The following is a 24,349-nucleotide window of genomic DNA, read 5'->3' as shown; positions in this document are numbered from 1 at the left end:
CTTGAGTCTGACATATTGGATATGAGTGCTGGCCCTGTATGACGTGGCAAAGGAGGATAAAAATATTTCATCAGTCTTTGATTACTGAATTAACCCATAACCACCGCTATTGCTATCAGACCCTGTCTCACTGTGACTCGATAGTGCCGGTTTTTACCAGGAACCTAGGTACCCTAGTTTTCAGAAACTTCATTGTCAAGGCACCGCCCAATATTCGAGTTGCGTAGCGAAGTGTTAAGTAGCGAAACTCAACAACGCACTATGTCTATTTTTGTTTATACAAATTACAAAATGACCTACATTTTGATTTAATTTCAAATAAACAGATTTGAATTGACAACCATATTATGTCAATTAGAAAATTGATCGTTTATAAATAAAACTCTTCCGTTTTTGAATGAATAAACAGACAATGCATAGCCGGAACTACTATGCGGCGTAAATAGTTGAAATTTAGTATGTAGGTTCTTTGGACATTGCAGGGGAGCACTAAGAGAAAAAAATGTTTACGTTTTATAATCCACGCAAACACAGTTGCGAGCAAAGACTAGTCTAATTATAAAAGATTTAAAAAAATATTTTAATGTTTCTAAATTATATTTAAAATAGTTTTGCATAATAATACTTCGTAATTAACTGGATTGTGACATTAAATAATTTTATAATTATAATTTCTTTTTAATACGCTTCAATTAGATAGACTTGTTAGTATGTAATAAAATTTAAGAAACTGAATTTGACACACTTGTATTAATTGTATCTTTACAAAACTTGTCAGTTATACATATCTTAGGTGACAACATAGTAACATGGTATCGTTGAGCTGGTCTTATGATGGAGCCAGGACCTGCGTAGTACAACTCTTCAGAGGTTACTCGTGAACTACTCGAGTTTATGCTCGTAATATAATTCATATATCAGAGTACATTCTATAGTTCTTGTGGCACTTGATGGAAAACAACGTGTTTTTTTTTAATTTTTTATTATGTTTTTTTTTGTTATTTACACAATTAAATCTATGATCGAGTAACGAGTGAGTTTGTTAAAAAGTAGCGCTATAACATTGCAATGTGAAATGACATTTGATAGTGTTGCTATTTTACAAATTTTCCCTAATTTGTATGTGACTTAGTTAATAATTTTAAAGAAATAATTATATATTATTTATTTATTATAAAATAATGAATTTATAATAAAATAAATAATAAGTATTTTATTGCGTACAATCTGTATTCACCTAATCATGATATATTTATTATGTTTTATAAGTTATAAAAAATAATAAATTTAAATTAAGTTTAATAATTTACTTTAATATTTGTTTCCCTTGAAAATTAAATAAATTATTAAAAATAAATTGCTAAATATTGTAACAATATTGTATGGAATATAATCTTTTTGTCTAAATTGACATATAGCATTCAGTGAACATGCTATCTACATAATATAAAATGTATAAAATTCAATTTTATTGGAATATCATTATATGGAACATGTCTTTTATATTTATATTTTTTATATTATCTAAAGATACAGAAATTTTGAGTTATAATATACAAATAAGATCTCTGATTAGGTGAAAAATAATATGTATATTAATAGCACAGTTTAGATATTTATATCGTTAAATGCGAAAATTAAATCACCCGAATGTGGTAGATTTTGAAACAAAAATATTTTCTATGTTTTTTCTCCGTTCAACCTCATTTGTGTGTTCTCCATATAACGTGATATAAGTATAATAAACAATGTATTATACTAAATATACGCGATTAATCCGATTAAAATATTATTATATTAATTTCATGAGGAGGGCATGTATGAAGAGGTTGATGACAGTGGACGAGGCGAAAGAGGTATGTAGGAACCGTAGCGTTTGGCGCTCCGTTCTCTCTGACTAGGGATAAAGCGTGACGTTAAGTTAAGTTAATCCGATTATAAAAAGTGTATTTTTATAACGTTTGCTTTAAATATATTTTTAACTTTTAAATAAATTCACAACTTATTCCCCAATATAAAGGGAAATCTTATCCACACATTACCAAATGGCAACACAAAACTGCGTCATTCGGCATTCGTCCGCGCTACGTCTAACACGCATTATACATCACAATCCGGAGGAAACCGTCCTTAAACATTAAAAAATATTAATTAGGCGCTATTTTAATCACTATTTAATACTACGCAGTGTCCAAAGTGTTTAAATTATCCGTTCTCCATTACAATAGTTGCGCGAGTGACCTACTTGACTAAAGTGACGTCACGTGTTTATTTTTTTTATACATATACAGTGTTATTATTTTTGTAGATATATAGTGCATTTTTGAGTAAGTATTTTAAGGAATTTTGTGTTTTTAATGAAATAAGTCACTTAAATAATAGTTTTTTTATGTGTTTTAAAGCGGAATGGCGATCGGTTGTTTTATTTAGTTAGTAGTTACACTTGTTTTCATATCAACAAGAGACAAATTTTCAGGTTGAAATTATTTAGTTTCTTGTACGCTATAACCAAACATTCAATAAATATCATATTCGCAATTACATGTTTTTTAAATATATATTTTTATTTTTTTAAGGAATTTTAATATTTTTAATAGAGTAAATTAGTCAATTTTTTTATGTGTTTTCAGAGTGAAATGGCGGTCAAATGTTTCATAAAATTTCTAACTAAAAGTTAGCAATGAAGGGATTTATTATAATTAGGATTTTTTTTGTATGTTATTATAACTAGTGAAGTAATAAGATGTAGTTTAAAAGTCAAAGATAATTACTAGAGATAGGTTGTATAATCATTTCAATTCAATCACACCACTGTAGGGATTCTTATTCCTATTTTATAATACTATAGTCGTATCATGAAATACAAGGCTTCATTTACATGAACTTCTTTCTATATATTAGTTTCTGCTTGGTTGTTATTAATTATGTTTATTTCATTTGATTTTTTATTTGATAATTCGTTACTTTGAGAGTGATATTTTTTTCTATTATGATAATTTTTGACTCATCTTATTTATTAACCACTCTCAACTCTGAGATTGATATTAAGATGATTGATATTATGAATGAACAGGCACCTTAAAAGTCGCTCACAAGTTTGTAAATACGGACCTTAGACTTATGTTATGTGTGATACTTTTCCATTTGAGTACACGGGAGAAGCCGCAGCTTAAAGTTAGTTTATTTATAACTTTCACTGAGCATTATAATATAATCGTACCCCACCCCACCTATTAACTTATTGTATCAATACACACAATTGATGCCAATTCAACACAATGAGTCATCTGTATAACATTATCTGGTAATTGAATTTGAAACAATTTAAAATAACATATAAGTACATAATTGGAAAGCGGTAAATGGAGTGTCTTGACACTAGGTTCCTTCTTCTGTATTCGGGATACAGCGTGAAGAGGTAAACGTTAAGCAGTTATATTACATATTTCTAACACCTCTATAACTTGATAAACACATATTATAATGTGTCTGTCTTACAATAATAATGGAAATGATAAAGTTCAATTAAAAAAAACGTGCTCAGCTTGAGTCGATTCGCTCGCGCACAAATCATTATCTTGAAATACGTAAATCATTATTTTATTTTTAGTATTGGTTGTTACAGTGTTGGTTCATGAGATACAGTCTGGTGATAGACAGACAGACAGACAGCGATATTATAATAATACTCTCGGTCGAACGAAATGTGGCGTTGAGTTCCACCACTCAACAGACATTGTCTCGGTGGTAAGTGAAGAATGAAGTGTCTTAACACTAGGTTCCCTCTGCCTACCCTGCTATATGCAGGATACACCGTGAAGCTGCAAAAAACTATACCTTTGGACAATCTTCAACAAAAACTAATAACTAGAATATAATATTGTTTTAATAACTCTAAAATAAATATGTATAGGATGAAATTTTTGAAATAAAAAAAAAATTACGTACCTACAAAACAAAAAAAAAACATTAAAATCCATTTATAATAAGCTAAATAATCGCGTAACGTATTGTGTTGTTTGTATGTACATTTTACAAATAAACAAAACATACAGACGAATTGATTTTCTCTTCGTTATTGAAGCCATTGCCATGAATTCGTATCGCACCTAAAATCATTGTGTGCTTCACTGCCCTACTGGGGTCAAGCAAAAAGATTAGAATTTTTTTTGTTCTTTTTTAGCTTCACGCTGTATCCCGCATTTAGATGGGTAGGCTGAAGGAACCTAGTGTTAAGACACTCCGTTCCGAGACTGCTATTGAGTGGCAGTTCTCAACGCCCCTATTTGTCAAGACGGAAGAATATTTTGTCAAGAATAGCGGCGACCCTGATAACATGTTATCTGAGCGAGGAAATGAATAATAAAAATAATCGAAAATAACTCAATCTCCCGAGCGGGAATCGAACCCACATCCATCGTGTGTTCCACTGTGCCCATAGTGTCAAGTGTAGATTAGATGTTTGTCTAGTATAGTAATAATCCGAAGGTCAGTTACGAAGCTACGTAATACAATACTGTCTGCGGCTTGCGGTATTCGTATACAGAAGTTTTAAATATATATGTTCCTTATATACAGAACACTACAGAGGATATCTATAGATATGTGCTATATTTTTAGGTTCACGCTGTATCCCGCATATACACGCTGTATCCCGCAGTCAGAGGTAACCTGGGAACCTATTGTTAAGACATTCCGCTTCCCACTTTTCGCCAAGTTTTGTCGCGCGGAAATGAAAATATTAAACCTATCGTGTTTAAAGTCGAATATATCAAAAAATTGTAATGTGATGCCGCAAAATCATACCTTAGTGGGTGGGTCCTCCAATTTTTGAAAAATTTTCGAGTATTGCGTGATGAGTGACGGAACTCAATCGGTTTGAATAAACTAAGGCTTAAACTTTACCATCTGTCATAGTACCTACGTGTGACACATAAATATCTGTACCAAATAAGAATTGAATCCACGACCTTCTTGAATATAATCTTTGAATTTGACACTTTTTAAGTGACCGTGTTGAAAATGTCTAGTTTTCCTAAAAACTTGCCTTTTATAAAGCAACAGTTCGTTCTAACTATTCCAAACTAAAAGAAACTTAAATGTTCAAAGTTTAAGATCTATTTTACAAAATTTAATCTTTACCTAATATCAAACCAAAATGTGCTCTATAATGCCTATACATAGGGTGCTCGATGAAAGCTTATATAAAGATATCGACCAAATGGCCCCAAGGTTAAATGTACAGACATTGCAGTTTTATGTATGTATGTAGTTATACAGCCATTTTCAGGTGTGTTTCAGTGTTGTTTGGTATTTTTTTTTAATTTTACGCTTTATCCCGCATCGACGTCGCCAGCAACTTTGTTTGCCTTAACTTTCAGACGTGAAATGGAAAATTGCAACATTTTCCGTTCGTGGCAGAATTTCGAGAAATCGTTTCTTAATCCCGTAGTTTCTACGGCGTTCTCTTTTAATCACTCAGTAATGGAAGACTTTTATTATATTTCTAAAAGAATCTAGTGTCAAGATACTTCACTGACATGCATTTATTATAGGTCATTGGTGACTGATCTATTTTAAACTTGCTTCACGCTGTATCCCGCACACAACAGGTTAGGCAGAGGGAACCTCAGAATCAAGTACTAAGACACGTTGTTCCCATTATAACACTTTCGTTTTCCACTTTCTGCCAAATTCTTGGTCCATTACGTATAATAAAAATTGTTATAACGCATCCCTAAGTTTGATTTTGGTTCACTAGGTGAGTGGGCCAAGTGTGAAGTGTTTTGATTTTCTTCCTTGCAATTCCGTAATAGAGTAGAGGTCTTAGTGACGCGTCACTCTTTTCTTCTTTTTCTTTCTAAACTGTTTTAGTTTCTAATGTAAGCTGTTCTTTTTTTATTTAATTCTGGGTTAGCTTTGCAAAGGAAAAAAAATGTGCAATATTTATCTGTTACTTTATATCTCAAAAACTTAACGTTGGGGTCCCATATAAAATTATTACCTATTTATATTTGTTAAGATTAAATTGCTCTTATTACTTATCAAAACTTAGTTTTTGATTTGATCTCTTTACTATTTTTGGAGGTCCGCCGCGGGATAGAGCGGGAAGCTGCTGTAAACGAAAGCTGTCTAATGTCTGTTAGTTAACAATATAACGTTCTCACACCTTTGACCTTTAAAATGTATGAAGTAACAGTCGATGTTGAAAGCCCCGTGTTGACTGTTTATGTAACACACTCTGAGAGTAATTGCCTCTAGCTCTTATGTTAGAACTAGCCTTTACCTGCGGCTTCGACTGCATGATGAAATGGTTATATGCTTCAAGAATTTGGCGGAAAGTGGGGAATGGAGGAGTTTTAAAAGGGGGAATGGAGTGGCAACAATAGGTTCCCAGCTTCCTTCTGGTTACTCTGCTATGTGCGGGATGCAGCGTGAAGCTAAATGAAATAAGTACCAACTTATCGTGTATGGCACATGACGGAGGTAACCCTTACCGCAATTACAGTGGATGTAATGGAATGTAACGATTATTTATTTATGCAGCAATATATTAGAAATAATTAGAACAAGTTGTTCCTGATGTTAGCGTTTTCAACCAAACAAACTTTATACCTTTTTTTGCCTCACACTAGCAGGGTAAGCAGAGGGAACTCAGTGTTAAGACACTTCGTTCACTACCCTCCGCCCAATTTTTGAGACATTGCGTGTTTAATTCCGTTACTTAACACAGCACGTTGTCATGTTACCTGACCGAGTAAATGAAAATAATTCATTCCCGCCAGTGTGAATCGAACGTTTACGGTTAACACGGTTTGCCACTACACCACAACGGTCTCAGATTGCTTTATTAATTGAGTTACTGTGTAACACAAGTTTTAAAGTCGTATGTACTACCACATCCATTATCAAGTAACCTATCGAGGTTGAAGAGAATTCAATTATGTCGCAAACAATTATTAACACTCTAGCTTTGGCTTTACTAGCGTAATTTCCCGTTTTTGCTTGGATTTTAATAAAGTTTTTATAACTTTGTGGCCAGTCGTGAGGCACGAATGTGCGACTGTAAACGTGACGGGCGGTGTATTCGATTCCTACTCGAGAAAATGAAATATTTTCATTTTCTTCGTACTGATAACAGGGCAAACTGCTCGATTGTTTCTGGGTTGGTAGGTACCATATAAATTATATGGCGACTGGTTCAGAAAATATTAAAAAAAAAATTAAATAATATCTGTAGTCTCAGCGGTTCCAAATAGGTTGGGGCTTGGATGTACTTATGTTAGACAGTGTTAGGTTTTAGCACTCCACTGGGCTTGTGTGGTCTAAGTCAGAAGAGGAGATTATATTTACTGAGGAGATAAATTTACGTGTTTATTTTTTTCCGAGTATTGAAATTTTATTTTTAGCTTAGTTTTTAAAAATTAACATATCTTTTCGTGTATAAAATATTGCATTGTGGGATCTATGTATAACGGCGTCGCAGCGCAGCGGCACAGCGTCTGTAAAGGCATCACTTATGGATTCGAGTCCCACTCGGGGAGCTTACTCTGCTATTTGCAGGATGCAACGTAAAGCTAAAACAGTTGTATCGTGATCTGTTTTTACTATACAACAATTGCAATACAAATGTCTCAAAAATAAAAAATAATATATACCTAAACATATATTTCTAGACTACACAAATTTTAACAAAGTAGGATTTTTAGTTAGTTTTTTTAAATGTGTTAAAATAATACTTTATAAAATCGCTACCGCCTATAATTTACGTCCACACAGTATTCCGGTACACTCGTCCGTGCTATGAACTTTGTGCCTTTAATCCGAATTACACGTGTGATGCACCGCTCTCTCTTTGTATGCAGATGCATTTTAGATCTACCTTTTTTAGGACTTTCCGGCGAAAATCCTTCATTATCCGCGCCCTAAAAAGTCAGACGGTCTTGTTTTTTGTATTTAGCTTAGTGTTTTGATGGATACTCTTTGAAGTTTTCTTTATACTATAATTGGATGGAAAGAGTAATTATATTTTACTTAGTTTTTTAATCTTTTTGACCATTTCTTTGAGCATAACGCATAAAGCACATTCAAAACATTGTGTTTTGCGTGGCGGAATGCAGCTCCGCACTTTGTCATACTTCCAAAGCGTGGAAATGACAATAATTCTTTCCCCTGATTGGAAATCGAAACACATCATCTACAATTGTCGCGTTGACTTTTAGACGATCTCTCTGCGTCCATATTCCTTCTTGTATTTGTCTATATCTGTTTATTTAATTTTATATAAAATTTATGTAGGTGTCTACATAAATATTTCCCATATAATAATGTTGGCTGATGTAGAATCGTTTTTAGTGTTAGGCGCGCCTTTTGTGGATGTATATTTTAATAATGTGTGGAATAAAAGACAAATATTTAATTGAAATAGAACAATTTCCAGTAGTCCCAGGGGTATGTTATGAAAGATAGTATAGACTACATTTTTTTTATTACAAAAACAAGTTGTGTAGGTTTGTTTAAATCATTTCACGTTCTAATGTCAATTTATTTCTGTGTGTGCCCTTTATCCACACTTTATCTAATAATAGCCAGCTGAGGCCAGTCATGGCGCAAGGGCACAAGCGTGCGACTGTAAACGCAGCAGATTATGGGTTCGATTCTCAGTCAATGATATGAATCTGTATATATAAAATCGAAAGGTCACTCGCTCACTCATCATGAAATCTCAGAAACTACAAGTGCTAGGAGTCTCAAATTTTGCATGAATGTCACTTATAGGACAAGGTTCTCATGGAGACAGAAATTAATAATAATATAGTTCACGCGGGCGGGCCGCTAGTAATTAATATTTTCATTTTCTCTCTCTGGTGACAAAACAAAGCGCAGCATAGAGAAAATTTACGTTGCATGGAGCGCAAGACAGAGACAAAAAGCGTAGCATTGAATTCCAAAAGACGCAATGCCTTTAGGATTCGGCAGAAAGTGGAGAACGGAAGTGTATAAGAACGGAGTGTCTTAATACATTAATCGCTTTGCCTACCCCGCTATATATGGGATACAAATCATTTCTGAATAAAAGTTGTAAACCCACAAGTTTTTTAATTAACACACCATTAATTTGCCAACGAGTGTTCTTTCATAGGAAAATCCTCGACAAGCGTTTCAGTAGACGCTTCTTTGATATGCATAAAAGCGTTCTAACGGGTAAAGCCAGGTATATTCGTGCATTAATGTTTTAAAATACCACTCCAAGGCATAGGCGGCAGCGATTTTTAGTTTTTTTTTTACTATTTTGATGTTATCGTTTATGATTGTAATTTTTATGTTGTTAGTGTTACATGTAAAAGAAATATGGAATTTGATAAAAATGTTGTGTTTCGTATGGTGCATTATACTTTACTTAAAACGAAATTTTTTTTCGATGAGTTAAGTTCCCGAGAAATTTGTAGATAAACATACGTACACTTATTGAACGTACTTTTGCTTTTGTTAGTGTTACAATTTATTTTTTGAAGCAACTTTGAGTAAATTCTTAGCGCGAGCATTAAGAACGTAAGGCTTAGTCAGAGAGCTTGGATGGTAGACAAGAGTAGCGGTTTTAAATCCTGCTCTGTCAAACGTTGACTGAAAAAGTAATTATCTTACATTCATTAACAATTAAACGCTTTATTCTCAAACCACAGCTATAAAGTTGTAATTACTTGTTTCATAATAAAAACATGTTGAAGAAAATTCTTTACATCCTAAAAAGCGGGGAAAGCCGCAGGCGGTGGCCATTGTGCGTAAGTTTAGACTATACAAGCTCTTTGTACGGCGCGTGCCTACCCATAAATAGCGGGTAAGGGATTAAAGTGTAGGGTAGTTTTAATAAGGAGTTGTTTTGGAGAACTTGTGCTTAGTACAACACTGCGTGATGAACCCTTGATTTTTTTTTTGTGAAGGTAGCTGTATCCCGCATATAGCATGGTAGGAAGGGGAAAACTAGTGTTATGACACTCGGTTCCCTACTTTCCGCCGAATTATGAAAAGCTGGATATAATAATTTTAAACGTATTTTTATGACTTGTGTAACGTTATCTATCATATTCGTAGTCTCTAGGGATCTTATACATTCCTTTAATTAAGTAAAAAATACTTAAAATCTCATATCATATTTAATTTTTTAACAAATATAGGGAAAATAACCGATCGCCTATCTAACCTCAATTGTTTTGTAGTCCGTAAAGTTAGGCTTAAGTGATAATGTGATAGTGAAATGTAACGTTAACATATCAAGAAGTGTCAAGATTACGTAACTCTTAAAGAAATGTGAGTGAAATGGCTGGAACACGCACTCTTAGTGGGGAACCTCCGAGGTCCACCGCGTACTATTATGCTGACCTTGAAAAGATCAAACGACAAAATGGCGGCCAATCGCGTCAAAATGGCGCCCAACCGGAAGGTTGCCAAGACAAGGAACAAAATCTAAACGAGCTCAGTGAATATCTTGAGACAAATGAAGTTATCAACGATGGGGCGACTAAAGATGTTCCCCCATTAAGAGATCGGTGGTCACCTGAATACACGACCCCAGAGAATGGGGTGAAAATTGGGGAAACTTATTCCACAGCGGGAACCTTTCCCATGCCCGAGCCAAAGGAAAAGGAACCTTTGCTAGCAGAATTGGAGATAGTCGGACGTGTTCCATTAACCCAATTGGATACGACTCCAGGAGTTAGGAGGAGTCGCAGTTGGTACTTGTGTTGTCCAAATGTAGGTGATGAGGAGATATCCAGGGAATCCTCCTGGAGGTACTCCAGCTTGAGGCCGGTGACAGCACCTCCTGTTGCTGGACAGAATGGTTTTCATATGGTAAGTCCATGTATTAATAGATCCGTCTTTTAATTTGTGTTGAAACGACATTATTGTCAAAATGATTATAACTTTTATTCTTCTATTTTATTCACAGATTTTATATAAGAGTATGATTTTTTTTTAATAACTGAATTTGAATCAGCTTCTTTGAATTATAACTTTTGTTGCATCTTGATATAATTTTTTTTAAAAACATTATTACTAAGGACGATCCTTTGACGGTAGGTACTCAATGTATTTCAGAATGTATAAATGACCCTAAATGTAATCAACACTTCACTCAATTCCAATCTTAATTATATTACTTAAAAGTAATTTAAAAAGTTACACTAATTTCAAATACCGTCAATTTCATTTGATTTCATTCATTCGTATACGGAATGTCTCCACAGTAGGTTCCCTCTACCTACACTGCTATATGCGGGATACAGCGTGTAACTAATAAAAAATTTTACACTTATAAACAATAAGGAAAATATATTCTTAAACCATATTAGTACAGACCAGTAGTCCAAGCTTCGAATCCATAGCAACATATCCGATATCCTAATAAAACGACTAATTATCATAAACGATTTTGGTGACCGCCTTATAGTGATGTACCAAATGCAATGACAATGGCATACCTATGCATTGAGACCGCTATGTGTAGACATATATGTATACTGATATTTAATACATGGACTGTCGGTGTTTTGTTTGTTACGAGTTACCACTAAATGGTTGACCCATGAACCGATTTTGATTAGAATTTGTTACAGACATTGTTAACGTTTTGAACTATAAGATTTTATTCTGAGAATTTTATTAAGAGGACAGTTGTAGCGGAGGGCCAAGCTTGCCCACATTCTGTCGCGTTTATAGATAAACGTCGGGTTTTATTCCCACTCGATTTCCTTGCTCTGGTAATGCACTCGACACGCAATGCCATCAAAATTCGGCAGAAAGTGCGGAATAGAAGCGTCTTAATGGAAACTGAGTGTCTCAACACTGGATTCCCACTGCCCAGTATATGCGGGTACTCGGAGAAGTATTCGAAGTCACTATCATCCCCTTCCCTTTTCTATACGATGAGAGAGTGGGAGAATTTACGGAAACGGAACTTTGAAATCACGACCTTCCGCCCATTAAGCAGTTCCAATTATACCGCAAAGTCGTTTAAGTTGAGAAACTTGGTCAAGGACTCTGAACTGGCTGAATAGAATTGGATCAATTGCATACAGAATGTGTAAAAAAAAAATTTCTATTGCAGAAAATAACACGAATTTAAAACAAAAACGTTTTTGAATGGTATCAACTGATTTTTATATATTTTGATGTGGTTTTTAGCTTCAAGCTTTATCCCGCACATAGCAGGGTAGACAGAGGGAACCAGTAGTAGTACAGTTAAAATTTACTTCCAAACGAGTAGGATATAAAAGTAGTTTGGTCTTCTGGTCTTCTCAGGTGGCGACACACAGCAGTGGCCGAGTAGACGATCTCTCCACCCTCAAAGCGGAACGGGACGCCCTCGTTCGAGCTCTAGCAGCGGAGAGACAGAGAGCTGCAGCCGCGGCCAGAGCCCACGACGCCAGACTTGCGGAACTACATGGTGTCATAGCTGAGCTGGTTAGACGGAGAACTGCTGATAAACGGGCGAAGGCTATACCTGAAGAGGAGGTTTCTGGTGAGGCTTATAGTTGTTTTTATGAGTTTAATAGTTTCTGGCCTTCGTGACGCAGCGGCACAGTCTCTAACTGTAAACGCGACAGTCGGGTTCGATTTCCATTCGAGGGAATAAGTTGATTTCATTTCCTCGCTCTAGTAACAATTTAAAGCGTGGCGTTGTGTTCCCTCACTGACATGTGAAATTTTCTCTAAAATTGAGCGAAAAGTGTGGAATTGAGTCTGAATGTGATAATTTTTTTTTTTTTTATTATTTTGAAGTCGCCGGACACGTATGTTAATCTTAAGACATACTGTTTTCTACAGTATACTTGTTTTAGAGCCACTTCATGTTAAATTGGTAAAACCTTATTTGTATATTCATACATGCAGTTGACTCAACATATTTCCAGAAAAATTCTTATAAAACGAAAATAAAAATATATCAACGGCAAGATAACTTACAATGTCTTAAATTCGGAAAAAAAATGGTAAATAGATTATAATTAAAACTTTTTTTAAATAATATTAGATTTTTTATTGTAATAACACATGAACATTTTTATAATTACAGATGAATGCGAATCAACAACACAGCCAGCGGGTGAACTGGAAAATGATGCTGACATGTCTCAAACTGAACAAGTACGTACCTTAACGCTGTATCCCGCATATAGCTTGGCAGAGGGAGCACAGTGTCACGACATTTTGTCTCCCATTTTCTGCATAGTTTTAGTGAGCTTAACTCCTGAAAATTATTATTTTAGATTACAGTTTTATAAATTCCTATAAATGTAGATAGATGCTAGGGACTGACACAACGCACACATGAAACTACTGGACTTAGAAAGTTGAAGCTTGTGATGTTGATAGGTTAGGGACTGAAGGGGAGCACAGAGAGAAGAGAGTTCCAAATTCTTGCTTAGATTTTATAAGTATAGTTTGAGTCTATTGATGTTTTATTTAATAAGGTTTTTTTTATTGTTAACAGAATGATAACTCATCGCTTCTAAGTCCTGCTGAACTGCCGACGCCACAGGATTCGAAGGTGGAACCTCTTCCCGATGATACAGATGTCAGCACCACTGAGCAGCTAAGGTGAGAAAATGACTTTAATATTTTTAGTTTTGCGCATCCCGCATAAAGCATGGTAGACGGTGAACCTAGTGTTAAGACACTCCATCTCTCAGGCACCGCCCAATTTTCATAACATTACGTGTTGGATCATCGTAATTACTGTCAAACATTTTTTTATTTAATGTGATGAAAAACTTGTAACCCATTCGGTTTTCTAAGTGTGATTTTGATTGATTAAAATTTTAAAATGCTTACTATATTTTCGTTTCTCTGCCTCGTTTGAGAAACTGCCACGTTTATTTCCACCACTAAATACGCGATGTTTTTAAAATGAGCGGAGATCGGTCAACGAAGTGTTTTAACACTTTGCTAACTTCTGCTTCTCAAATGACACGCCTTTTACATTTATTTATATATATTTTTAGATTAGAAACTCCAAAATTAGAAGTATCGCCGCCACAAGGATCAGAAAATTGTTCGAGTCTTGTTTTATGTGAACGCGATTCAGAAATATGTGTTAGTACTGCAAGGTGAGTGATTGAAATTGCGTATCTAAGTATATATTAATACATGAAGCAAAAAATTTAAACTTTGTACCATTTTTTATTATGAAAATCTTGCGGACGGACGATTATGAAATTTGGCACAGTTATAGTTTATATAATTATTCATAAGCAAGGACCCAATATTTATAATATACGCTCTACATAATAGTAAATTTATATAATTTATACTATTTAAGAAGAAGAATTTCGATGGTGTATGGAGCTTGCTATTACATATCGTAAAATATGCACTGTATTTAAATGAATTTTAAAAAATTCCAGATGTTGTCAATACGCTAGAGCGGTACATGGCAACGGTGGTAGTTGCGAAAGGGAAAGGGGTTCCCCGGGACTGTTACCGCCTTCACCGGGTAAGTTTTATATTAGTTTTCTTCCCGTTCCCTTAAAATTTCGGAAAATCTCCCACACTTCTCAAGGAATCTACACAAATACGAACGAAAACGAAATAAACTGGCGAATTTACACAAGAAACGGAACTATAAGGTTCTTGCTTCCTAATTTTCTTTGATTTTGTGTAGTTGATTCTTGGATACGAATTTTTTTTTTTTATTTAAAATCGCTGGAAAATCATGCAAGAAATATATATTTTTTATAGCTTTACGTCGTATCTCGCACATGGTAGGCAGAGGGATCTTGGGAATTTAATTACCATCATCATCTCTACTTACTAAACAATAATCTAAGCACAAAAACATTTTGATTGATCCTTCGAGCCGAACTTTACAAAAATATTTTTTATTTCCAGGTCGTTGTGAATCAAGAGAGGCCAAAATGGCGTCACGAGTCAGACTCAGACGTACAGAAGATACAGAAAGTAACCACATATCCGATGACGAGGTAGGAGGTAACCTATTGTTAAGACAGTCGTTCGTTCAGCATGCACTGAGCAATTTACGAGATATTGTATACCAACTGAACGCCGTATCCTATCAGTGCAAGGAAATTAACATAATTTAAATATAATAATCGAATCTACGACCATTGCCTTTTCAATTTGACAGTCTCATTTTAAATGTAATTAAACGGAAACAATAGCAATTAAAATATAATTATTGTTTACAATTTAACTATTCAGCCTTCAATCCTTATATCTTCAATAATTAAGTATTTTTATTTCAGTTTCGAAGGAACGTAACGCCCCTTTCGCCTTGCCAGACCTAAGAAATGATCATAATTTAAATATAATTATTCCCCCAAGTGGGATCGAAGCTGCAACCATTGTGTTTCCAATCAAATGCTAGTAAGATTATAAATGTGAACGTTTGTGAGTATACATGTTTGTTCCACCTTAACGCAAAAACTACTGAACGGATTTAAATGAAAGTCACAATAATATAGCTTATACATCAGTATAACACATTGGCAATTTGCAATTTATGTAAACATTTTGTATAATTTGGCTATAATATCGCTGATAATTATATTCACTTTCCAGGCATGGTGTGTCGAAGCAGCTGAGAGATTGGCACTAGACGTATGTGCTCAAGCTGATTTAAGAGAAGCCCTAGTAGCTGCTAGCAATGATGGTGACTTCATTATATATTTTCTATGTTTTCTGCGCTTTTTGTCCGTTTTTAGTAGAAAATAATATTTAAAGTATGTAGGGTAGTTTAGAAAGTAAAGATGTTGAGTATATTTTTGACAAGCAATAAAGAACGTATTAAATAAGCAAATAACGTGCCAATTTCTATGTAAACGATGGTTGTGGGTTCGATTTCCACTCGGGGGAATAAATTTTTATTATTTTCATTTCCTCGCTCTGGTAACAAGACAAAGCGCTCCATAGAGTTCGCCACTCAACTAGCAATGATTCTAAAATTGGAGAACAAAGAGTCTTAACATAAGATTCCTTTTGATTATTCTGCTATATGGGACATACAGAAATTATATTATTTTGAACCCCAAACTGAAATAGAGGCGTGTTATACGTATGACGTGTTTGTGTGATATGTGGCATCAGTGGTAGCTAACAAACGGATGAACTGAGTACTGACTTATTTTTTATTTGGAAGGTAACTTAATTGAGATTGCTGTTAGATATCATTCAATATGTTCAGCTGTGTAAACATCATCAGTTTGTTTTTTAACATATTTTTTTTTTCCTTTTTTCATACAGACACTCTCCCATCAACCGCAATAGCCGCCCAATCAGCAGCATGGCGCGCCCGGTGCATTCGCCTAGCTGCAGACACTAAAGTGTTAGATTTCGCACTAAATAGGGCTGTCGACACCGCGCACAGGCTGCAGTGTGCCTGCGCTCTACACGAGTCCGCCTCAGTGGCGCTGTGTGGAGCCCTGCAAGCGGCTGATAGGGCCCTCGAAGTGTATGATGTGCTCTTGGCGTTAGCTGAGACGCAAGGGGAGAGAGGGGAACAGGTTGGTTGATAATGAGTGAAAAACATGAGTAAAAATGACCGTTAAGGATAAGAGAAGTCGAAGGAGTAGGGAGTAGGTCGGTCGCTATAGATGTTCGCTAAGGGGAGAGGGGAAATACTTCCCCCTTTTACCTCTAGTAATCTACCCACTAGGTAGATTATTAATTGGAAGAAAATTGGAATCGATCGAATTATTGAAAAAGAGGAGAGGTTGTCGATAAAAAAAATATTAATAAAAAAACTGGTAGAACTGTGTTTTGTTTAAATGATTTATTTTCTTATACAATATTTAGCTAAGACAAACATTTTTTAGTATACAAAATTTTTGCAAGCAAAATTATATTAACTTATATTTATTTCTTTTTTTCTTTTTAAATATAATATTATGTAACTAGTAGCTTATATGTCTTCATCTGTAACGTGTCTCGGTGACGCAGCGCGAGGCAGCGGAGGGCGTGGCGGCGCGCCTGCTGTGGCGGCTGCGCGCGGCGCCGGCGTGGGGCGCGCCGTTGTTGTCGCCGGGGCCCTGGCACGATCACCACTCGTAAGTATTTACTATATATAATATACTATATACTCATTAACTATGCTTTTAAATAATATATGTATGTGAGGCTATCATGTCGCAGTGGCACAGTGTGTGACTGTAAACGCGAAGGTTGTGTGTTCGATTTCTGTCAGAGGGATCTCATTGCCTCTCCCTGGTAACAAAATAAAGCTTGCTATAGTGTTCCATTACTCAACACACAATGCTTCCAATATTCAGCGGGAAACGGAGTGTCTTAATACTAGGTTCCCAGTGTTGTATGCGGAATACAACGTGAAGCTAAAAAAAAGATTATAGAATAACATAAAAAATTGTAAAAACAATATACATATATGTATTAAGTATTAGTAATAAAAAGTTTTACTTTACTTTTCAACATTTCAGTTCAATACCAGATGAACAAACAAACACAAGCAACACTTCAAACACAATAGAGAAAATACAATGGGACGAAACCAGCGAGGCGCGTCTCAGAGCGCACGCGGCCAGACTGAAGAGGGAGACGGTGGCGTTGCGCGCCAGCAGGCCCCCGCCCGCGTTGTATTCACCACACGGTAGGTGAAATACTCGGTGAACAATTGATTAAATGAGTGAATAAGTGAACGAATGAATGAGTGGTAAAAGTCAAAATCAAAGTCATAAACCTATGCCCGCGTTTTTTTCACTACATGGCAAATGAAAGAGTAAGTGAACCCTTAAATGAATAAACAAGTGAGTGAGTCAATGAGAGTTAAATAAATGCAAATTAAACGATTGAACGGGTAAAGAATGAATTGATAAACGATTTGATAACTGAAAATCAAACCCAGCGAGGCGCGTCGCAGACCCCGTACATTCCGCGCGACTGGGGCTGTAGAGAGGCGCTTGAACATGCGTATGAATATTTTGATGGATTAAGTCATCCATAAAAATATTTATTCGTTCAATGTTCAATTGCATAAAAATATTCACTTAAATAATTGAAAGAACAATAAATTACATAGTAATAATTATACAGTTCATTTAAAATATAGTTCACTATGGTTATTAATAAAATCAACAAGTTAATGATTGAATAGTCGAATGAAAAGATCTTATAAAACATCCCTATTTGAAGTAGTGATATTGTTCCCAGACATGGACGATGAAGAAACCAACTGTGTGGAGTCAGTCAGCATGGCGGAGATGGAAGCTGCTGTTATGTTGCAGGTATTTACTGCTCAGAGCTGTTGTAAATGTGGTGGTTGTCGGTTCGGTGCACACTCGAGGGAATAAGTTATTTTTATTTCTTCGCTTGTGAGAGTAGAGAGCGCAGCGGATTTGAGTTCCGCCACTCAATGCAGTGTCCCGACTTCGGACAATGCTTGGAGAACGGAATGCTTTGACACAAGGTTCTCTCACTTAAAGAAAAAGAGAAAAATAATAATAATAATAGCATTAAAAAATAATTTTGGACAACTTATAAAATTTTTCTATTTTCTTTAATTGTAAATATTATAATTTATATATTAGATTTTATTTTTTAGGATTGTATGATTAAAATTATAATTTTTCCATGTTTATTAATAATTAATATTTTGTATATATCATGTCAAATATATATTTTTTTTAATTTCAGGAAATGTTAATAGCAAAAGAGAATCGTGCAACAGAAAGAGCAGCCGCTTTACTTCAAGAGGCGAGGAGACCCAACGACCATAAGGTAGTGTAATAAATAAAACACGTCTCACGCTGTATCCCGCACACAACCGTTGCCCATTTTCCACCGAATTCTTGAGATACTCCATGGTGAGTAGCGGAATTCGCAAGTTCCTACAGCGAGGAAATAAAAATAATAAATATTTCATTCCCCGATTATATATTAATACGAATTAAAAAAAACTTGTAATACATTTGTTTACTTATCACAAGTATTTTAATTTACTTAAACTTTTTTCTACATTTTTTCAGAGTGAATCATCTCACCGTCGTCGTAGACACAGAGAGAGGCATTGGTTAGACACACAAGCATCCGAAACCGATTTATAATATCTCAATTGTAATGAAAATAAGGCCCGTTTCTATAATAACTTTTCATTTATTTCAGATTCTAAATATGTGTATTGGAAATTATGATATCATAAATGTAATAAAAAAACTTTATTTGTATGAAAATATATTTAACCCGGCCCCTTATGACATGGGGCCCTTTGCAAAATATTAAAAGCATAATTTAAAAGGCCTCTTTCTACGTTAACTATTGCTTATGTAATTGCAGTCAATATGAAAAGTCAGGAAATTTACTTAGTATAAAAAAAACCTAAAAAGTAAAATATAATAGTAGACAATATAAGTATAAAATTTTATACAAAATTCTGATATATGTACATTTAAAGAAAAAACTGTAATATTACAAAAAAAAATGTTAATTTAAAATACATGAAGGCGGCTTTCGAGTCCTCCAAAAAGGGGCCTTTTAAATGGATAAACGAAAAAAGTTAATATTGTAGTCGTATTTTACGTTTTAATTTTCACTTTATATAATGTACTGATTATTTTATTGTAACATTAATAAGCGTTAAGAGAGGTAGGGAGACCTCGGTTGACCTTCGAAAACAAAGTATCAAAGATACCGGAGGAAGGTCACGTAAAAAGCATGAGGACCTCCCGGAGGGCATGAATGAAGAGGTTGATGATAGTGGACGAGGCGAAAGAGGTATGTAGAGACCGTAGCGTTTGGTGATCCGTTCTCTCTGACTACCCCGCTAGGGATAAAGCGTGAAGCTGTGTTGTGTTGTTAATATGTTTTTTTTCCACCTAAAAACAACAATTTTTTTTAAATTATTTTAAAAAACGTTCTTAATATATCAAATAAAATAAAAAAGCTATATGAATCACTAAAAAATATGTCATATATTACAAACGCCATGGAGATAATGAGGAAATAAAAATATAATATATTTCATTCCGATCGAGGATCGAACCCAAGACCATCGCGTTTACACGCGTTTACATTCGTATTTATTGATATTTAGATTTTTTATTTTATATTATTTCATATATTATTAAAAAAATATTTTCAATAATTCATTAACTTAAAGCAATAATTTAATAATAATCATATCACAAATAATTTCGAATAATCACAAGTTATATGACAAAATAAAACTAAGAATCTCTATAATATATTTAGCACTTTTTTTTCGCGGATATTCTTTTTCCAGAATATTAGATAGTTTTCCGCCACGCATAATATTTACATATTTATATGGAATAATCTCTACTAATATTTTAAAGCTGAAGAGTTTGTTTGGCTGAATTCAGGAATTATTACTTCGAATTGCAAATTATTATTTTTTTGTAGGATAGATAATTTCTCGAGGAAGACTATATTATTACATGACTAATAAAACTAATAGGCTATATTATTATATGACGTCAACCATTTCGATATAATCAACTGTAGATGCGGTCAGAGTTACTCCCGCATAGAATGTATCATGTCATACATACCGAGTAGCTATTGCCATCAGCCCTAATGGGTGGCCCACATTTAAACGCTAGTACAAATATGATTTGGCTTATTTTAAATTCACATTGTCGTTTATTCAAATATACCTTTTTTGTTTTGAAAAGTGAAACGAACATAAAAAATAATTATATTGTTATGTATATGAAACAAAATAGTCTTTCTTTTCAAATATAAAGATCATTACATTCTGAACATGGCAGATATTATGGTGAAAATCTATTATTGGGGGCATTTATCAATGAAATAGAACCAAATACAATGATTTTTCAACATTTTGTCTGTGCGTGAATGCACGCGAAATATCTCAGAAACAGTTTAACCGATTAAAATAAAATGTTCACTATTGTATTTTGGCATACTTCGTGTAACCTTTAGTGTTTGTTTTATTTCAATCGGTTCATAAATAAATATAATAATGTATTTTAAACTTAATGTTATTAGAACACGAAAGTAATTCAGCGGATCGCTAGTATATAATATGTATGCTATTGTCTTTTTTTAAGCAATTTTAATATTTCGTATCATACCTATATTTTTATTTATTTGAAGATACTACGCATGTTTTCTTTTTTGTCGGACTTTTTTTACCTTTTAAACATATAAATATGAGTTATTTTTATTTTAGCCTCCTTTTTTAATATTTTTACGGCCTATACACATCACACATATTTATTATTATTTTATGTCTGTCTTTTTTAACTTTTGTAAGTATTTTTATATAAAAAAAAAACATTAAAGTACAATTTAAAAAACGCCATTTACAATGCTTTATTATTATGACTTTAATTTATTTTTAATTCCGCCAATACAAAAAAAAGCATTATGTTCGGCGGAATTCCACTTTTTTACTACAATTTAATGCATTTTTAACTTTTATTGGCATATTTTTAAATAAACGTATGTATGCGTTTAAAAAGTAACTATTTTTGTACATAATATAATTAGTTAGGATCGTCGCTGCCAAGTTTAGATACTAGTCCTGGTCAAAATTAAATAGGAAAAATATTAATTACATTTTTTTGACTGACTTATTGGACGTTTTTGTGAATTTATTTAAAAAAATGGTTTTAATATATTTTTTTAAATGCTCGATGTCGGATTTTTTAAAAATATATTTTAAACAATTGCTTAAATAATTTTTAGACTAAAACATCGAATCTAATAAAGAATAAATCTCAAATATAGTACATTATTTAGATAATGTTGAGTATAATAGTAGAGAAGAGTGATGTAGCAATGTGCAAATTTAAATATTTGTTAAAAAGAAAGCAACTTTACGCTCCTTTCCGCATATTGCAGGATTGGGATGCGGGGGAAGAGCGTTAAACTGCTACTAATAAAAAACCACCATGTTATCATAATTAAAAGTGTTATTCGGAAACTTATATTTTTAAAAATACTAATATTCTGTATAGAAATTGTCAAAAATGTAAACTTATTGTGGCATTGATGTACGATAGGAAAGTATAAACGAGGTGCTAGTTCGGATCCTCCTACAATTAATTCACCTCAATCGGAATTTTAGTATTTTTATAAAAAAACCTCAACAAATTGAACCAGAATAAAATAACACTAAACGAAAATTTTTGAAATCTCTTCCTATTATAACTTTACATGCCACTCTTCTTTATTCTTCTCGCCTCTACTTTTCTCTCATATAAATAGGACCTGCTTTTTTATTCGCTGACAAATCAACTGACAATATGAGAATGTTTATTAGAAATAAAAAATAATGTAGATGTTATATTTATAATATTTTCTTAAATATTATATTTTAGCTTATTTGTTAGTGTTCAGCGGAATTGTCAGTGAATTTGTGTGTTGTCTACATAATCGTGTGTAGAATTTACTTTGTTTTATCTGTAAATGGCTTGAAATTTAGCTTTTCTGTGCATTTCTGATCTAATTAGACTTAAATAGTGCTATATTTGGCCGCCAGACTGGTTTAAATGTTTTAAAGGTAGTGTAACTATTCTTTAAAAAGTACATATAAACTTTTCTTTACACTGAATCGATCTAATTTGTGTTACAATAATACGATATATAAAATAAATGTATATTAAATTATTGTATATTAATGTAGAAGTAAGAAGTTAGGGGCCAGACATGGCGCCACCAGAATTCGGCGGAAAGTGCGCAACGGATGTGTGAACGAAACTATGTGCGGGATACAGCGTGAAGGTAAAAAAAGTTGAGTAGTGATTGATAATCACACATTTTAAAAGAGTTGAAATAAAAGTTATGTAGTATAAATTAGTATCATATCAATCATACAATGTATGTATCAATATATACAATGTTGCTAATGCTTTTAAACAATTGTTTTAAAATATTAATTCTGAAGTTGTGTACAGTATTTTTAATGTCCTGAATTTTATGTGCATTTTTCTTTCATTTTTAATGTTTATAACTTGTGCTATTTATAAGTATTAATTGCGTGTTACATATGTTTTTTTGTATGTAATTCTTAAGAGTGCCAATTAAGGATAATCTTTTTGTTAATCTAATAGAGGAATTAAGTTTCAAGTTGTAGCGTTGCTTTCAACTTTTTACAAATGTAACATGTCTAATAATATAACAGTGAATATATACTTTCGAATTAATTAATTTCATTTGTTTAAGCTTCACGCTGTATCTTGTATATAGTGGGATAGGCAGACCCTAGTGTTAAAACACTCCATTCTTTTCACATTCTAAAGTAAGTAATAATATAGAAAAATAGTCTCGCGGCCAAATGCAACACGATGTAATAATTAATGATCGTTATAGAAAAGTGTCATACATTTAGAACTTGATTTTTTATGTAAATACCGTGAAAAAGGAGTTTTTTTGTATTATTAACTATTATGACTATAATTTATATTTTAAAGTATAATTTAATGAATTCCACAAAAATATATAAATATTCCGCAATCAAGAAATTTATTGTGGAATTGTGGTCTGATAGAATATTGTTTAGTTTTTGGTGTTAAAACACACCTAACTAAAACGTTAAGTTATAAATGTATGAGATAATTAATATTAATGAATGAATGTATGTATGTAAAGCGACTGCGGCAGTATGGTGCTAGCGTACTAAATAAAGTATATTGAATAAAATGTTACAAAATATTTTATATTGTTTTTAATTATTTTTGTGTATAAACACTGGCATAGAGAACAGATACTCGTTAGTGTTTATTCTCCGTTCCTTACAGTTCAATGTTTATAAACGTATAACTATTTAGTTAAAATTTTTTGCGTCACGCTGTATCCCGCACATAATGAGGTAGACAAGATGAACCTGGGAAAATAATGTTGAGACACTCCCTTTGCCCACTCTCCTATGTACTGAGGAGCAGAAATGTTTTAATGGGAACGAATTGTCTTAACATTAGGTCCCCAATCCTCATCCAGACCTTGCTATATGTGGCGTAGCGAGACCTTAAGAAAACCATAAAGGCACACTTTACTTAATTAATAACCAGAGCGGAGTTAAGAAAATAATTATTCCCACCAGTGGAGATCGAACCCACAACTAGCACCTTGTAGCCAGACCATGTTTCACTACGATACAATATGGCCTTATTACAAAGCAATGTAAAATTAGTTCGCTGGGTAAAGCGCGGTGTTGAGTTCCGTCATCAACACGCAGTGCCTCCAGAATTGGGCGGAAAGTGAGGATCGGAAGTGTCTGACACTAGGTTCCCTCTATATGCGAAATACAGCGTGAAGAAAAATAACAATATTATTTTTGTTTAATTTTTCCATGTTTATAGTAAAATATGTGAAAATTAGAATAAATGTAAAAAACTCA

General features: G+C 33.5%; 1 protein-coding gene across 2 annotated transcripts; it reads left to right on the top strand.

Annotated features, from left to right (window-relative positions):
• The first annotated feature begins 2,075 nt into the window (after positions 1-2,075).
• Positions 2,076-23,669, top strand: LOC146538479 (uncharacterized). Of its 2 annotated transcripts, none has more exons than XM_085187516.1 (15): positions 2,076-2,327; positions 10,218-10,851; positions 12,301-12,520; positions 13,073-13,143; positions 13,490-13,596; positions 14,001-14,105; positions 14,403-14,491; positions 14,887-14,978; positions 15,577-15,667; positions 16,258-16,517; positions 16,954-17,060; positions 17,448-17,617; positions 18,178-18,251; positions 18,661-18,744; positions 18,993-23,669. In XM_085187516.1, the coding sequence occupies exons 2-15, from the start codon at positions 10,318-10,320 to the stop codon at positions 19,068-19,070; spliced, it is 2,082 nt and encodes a 693-aa protein (XP_085043642.1). In that variant the 5' UTR covers positions 2,076-2,327; positions 10,218-10,317; the 3' UTR covers positions 19,071-23,669. The 2 variants fall into 2 exon arrangements, with proteins under 2 accessions (XP_085043642.1, XP_085043643.1); XM_085187517.1 differs by having other exon boundaries at positions 10,176-10,851.
• Positions 23,670-24,349: the final 680 nt, after the last annotated feature.

Source organism: Heliconius melpomene, chromosome 6, assembly GCF_056956725.1.
Source record: "Heliconius melpomene rosina isolate 202511_hmr_F chromosome 6, ASM5695672v1, whole genome shotgun sequence".
In the NCBI taxonomy this organism is placed as follows: domain Eukaryota; kingdom Metazoa; phylum Arthropoda; class Insecta; order Lepidoptera; family Nymphalidae; genus Heliconius; species Heliconius melpomene.
The sequence above is the reverse complement of the archived record's forward strand: the minus strand, read 5'-3'. Positions and strand labels throughout refer to the sequence as shown.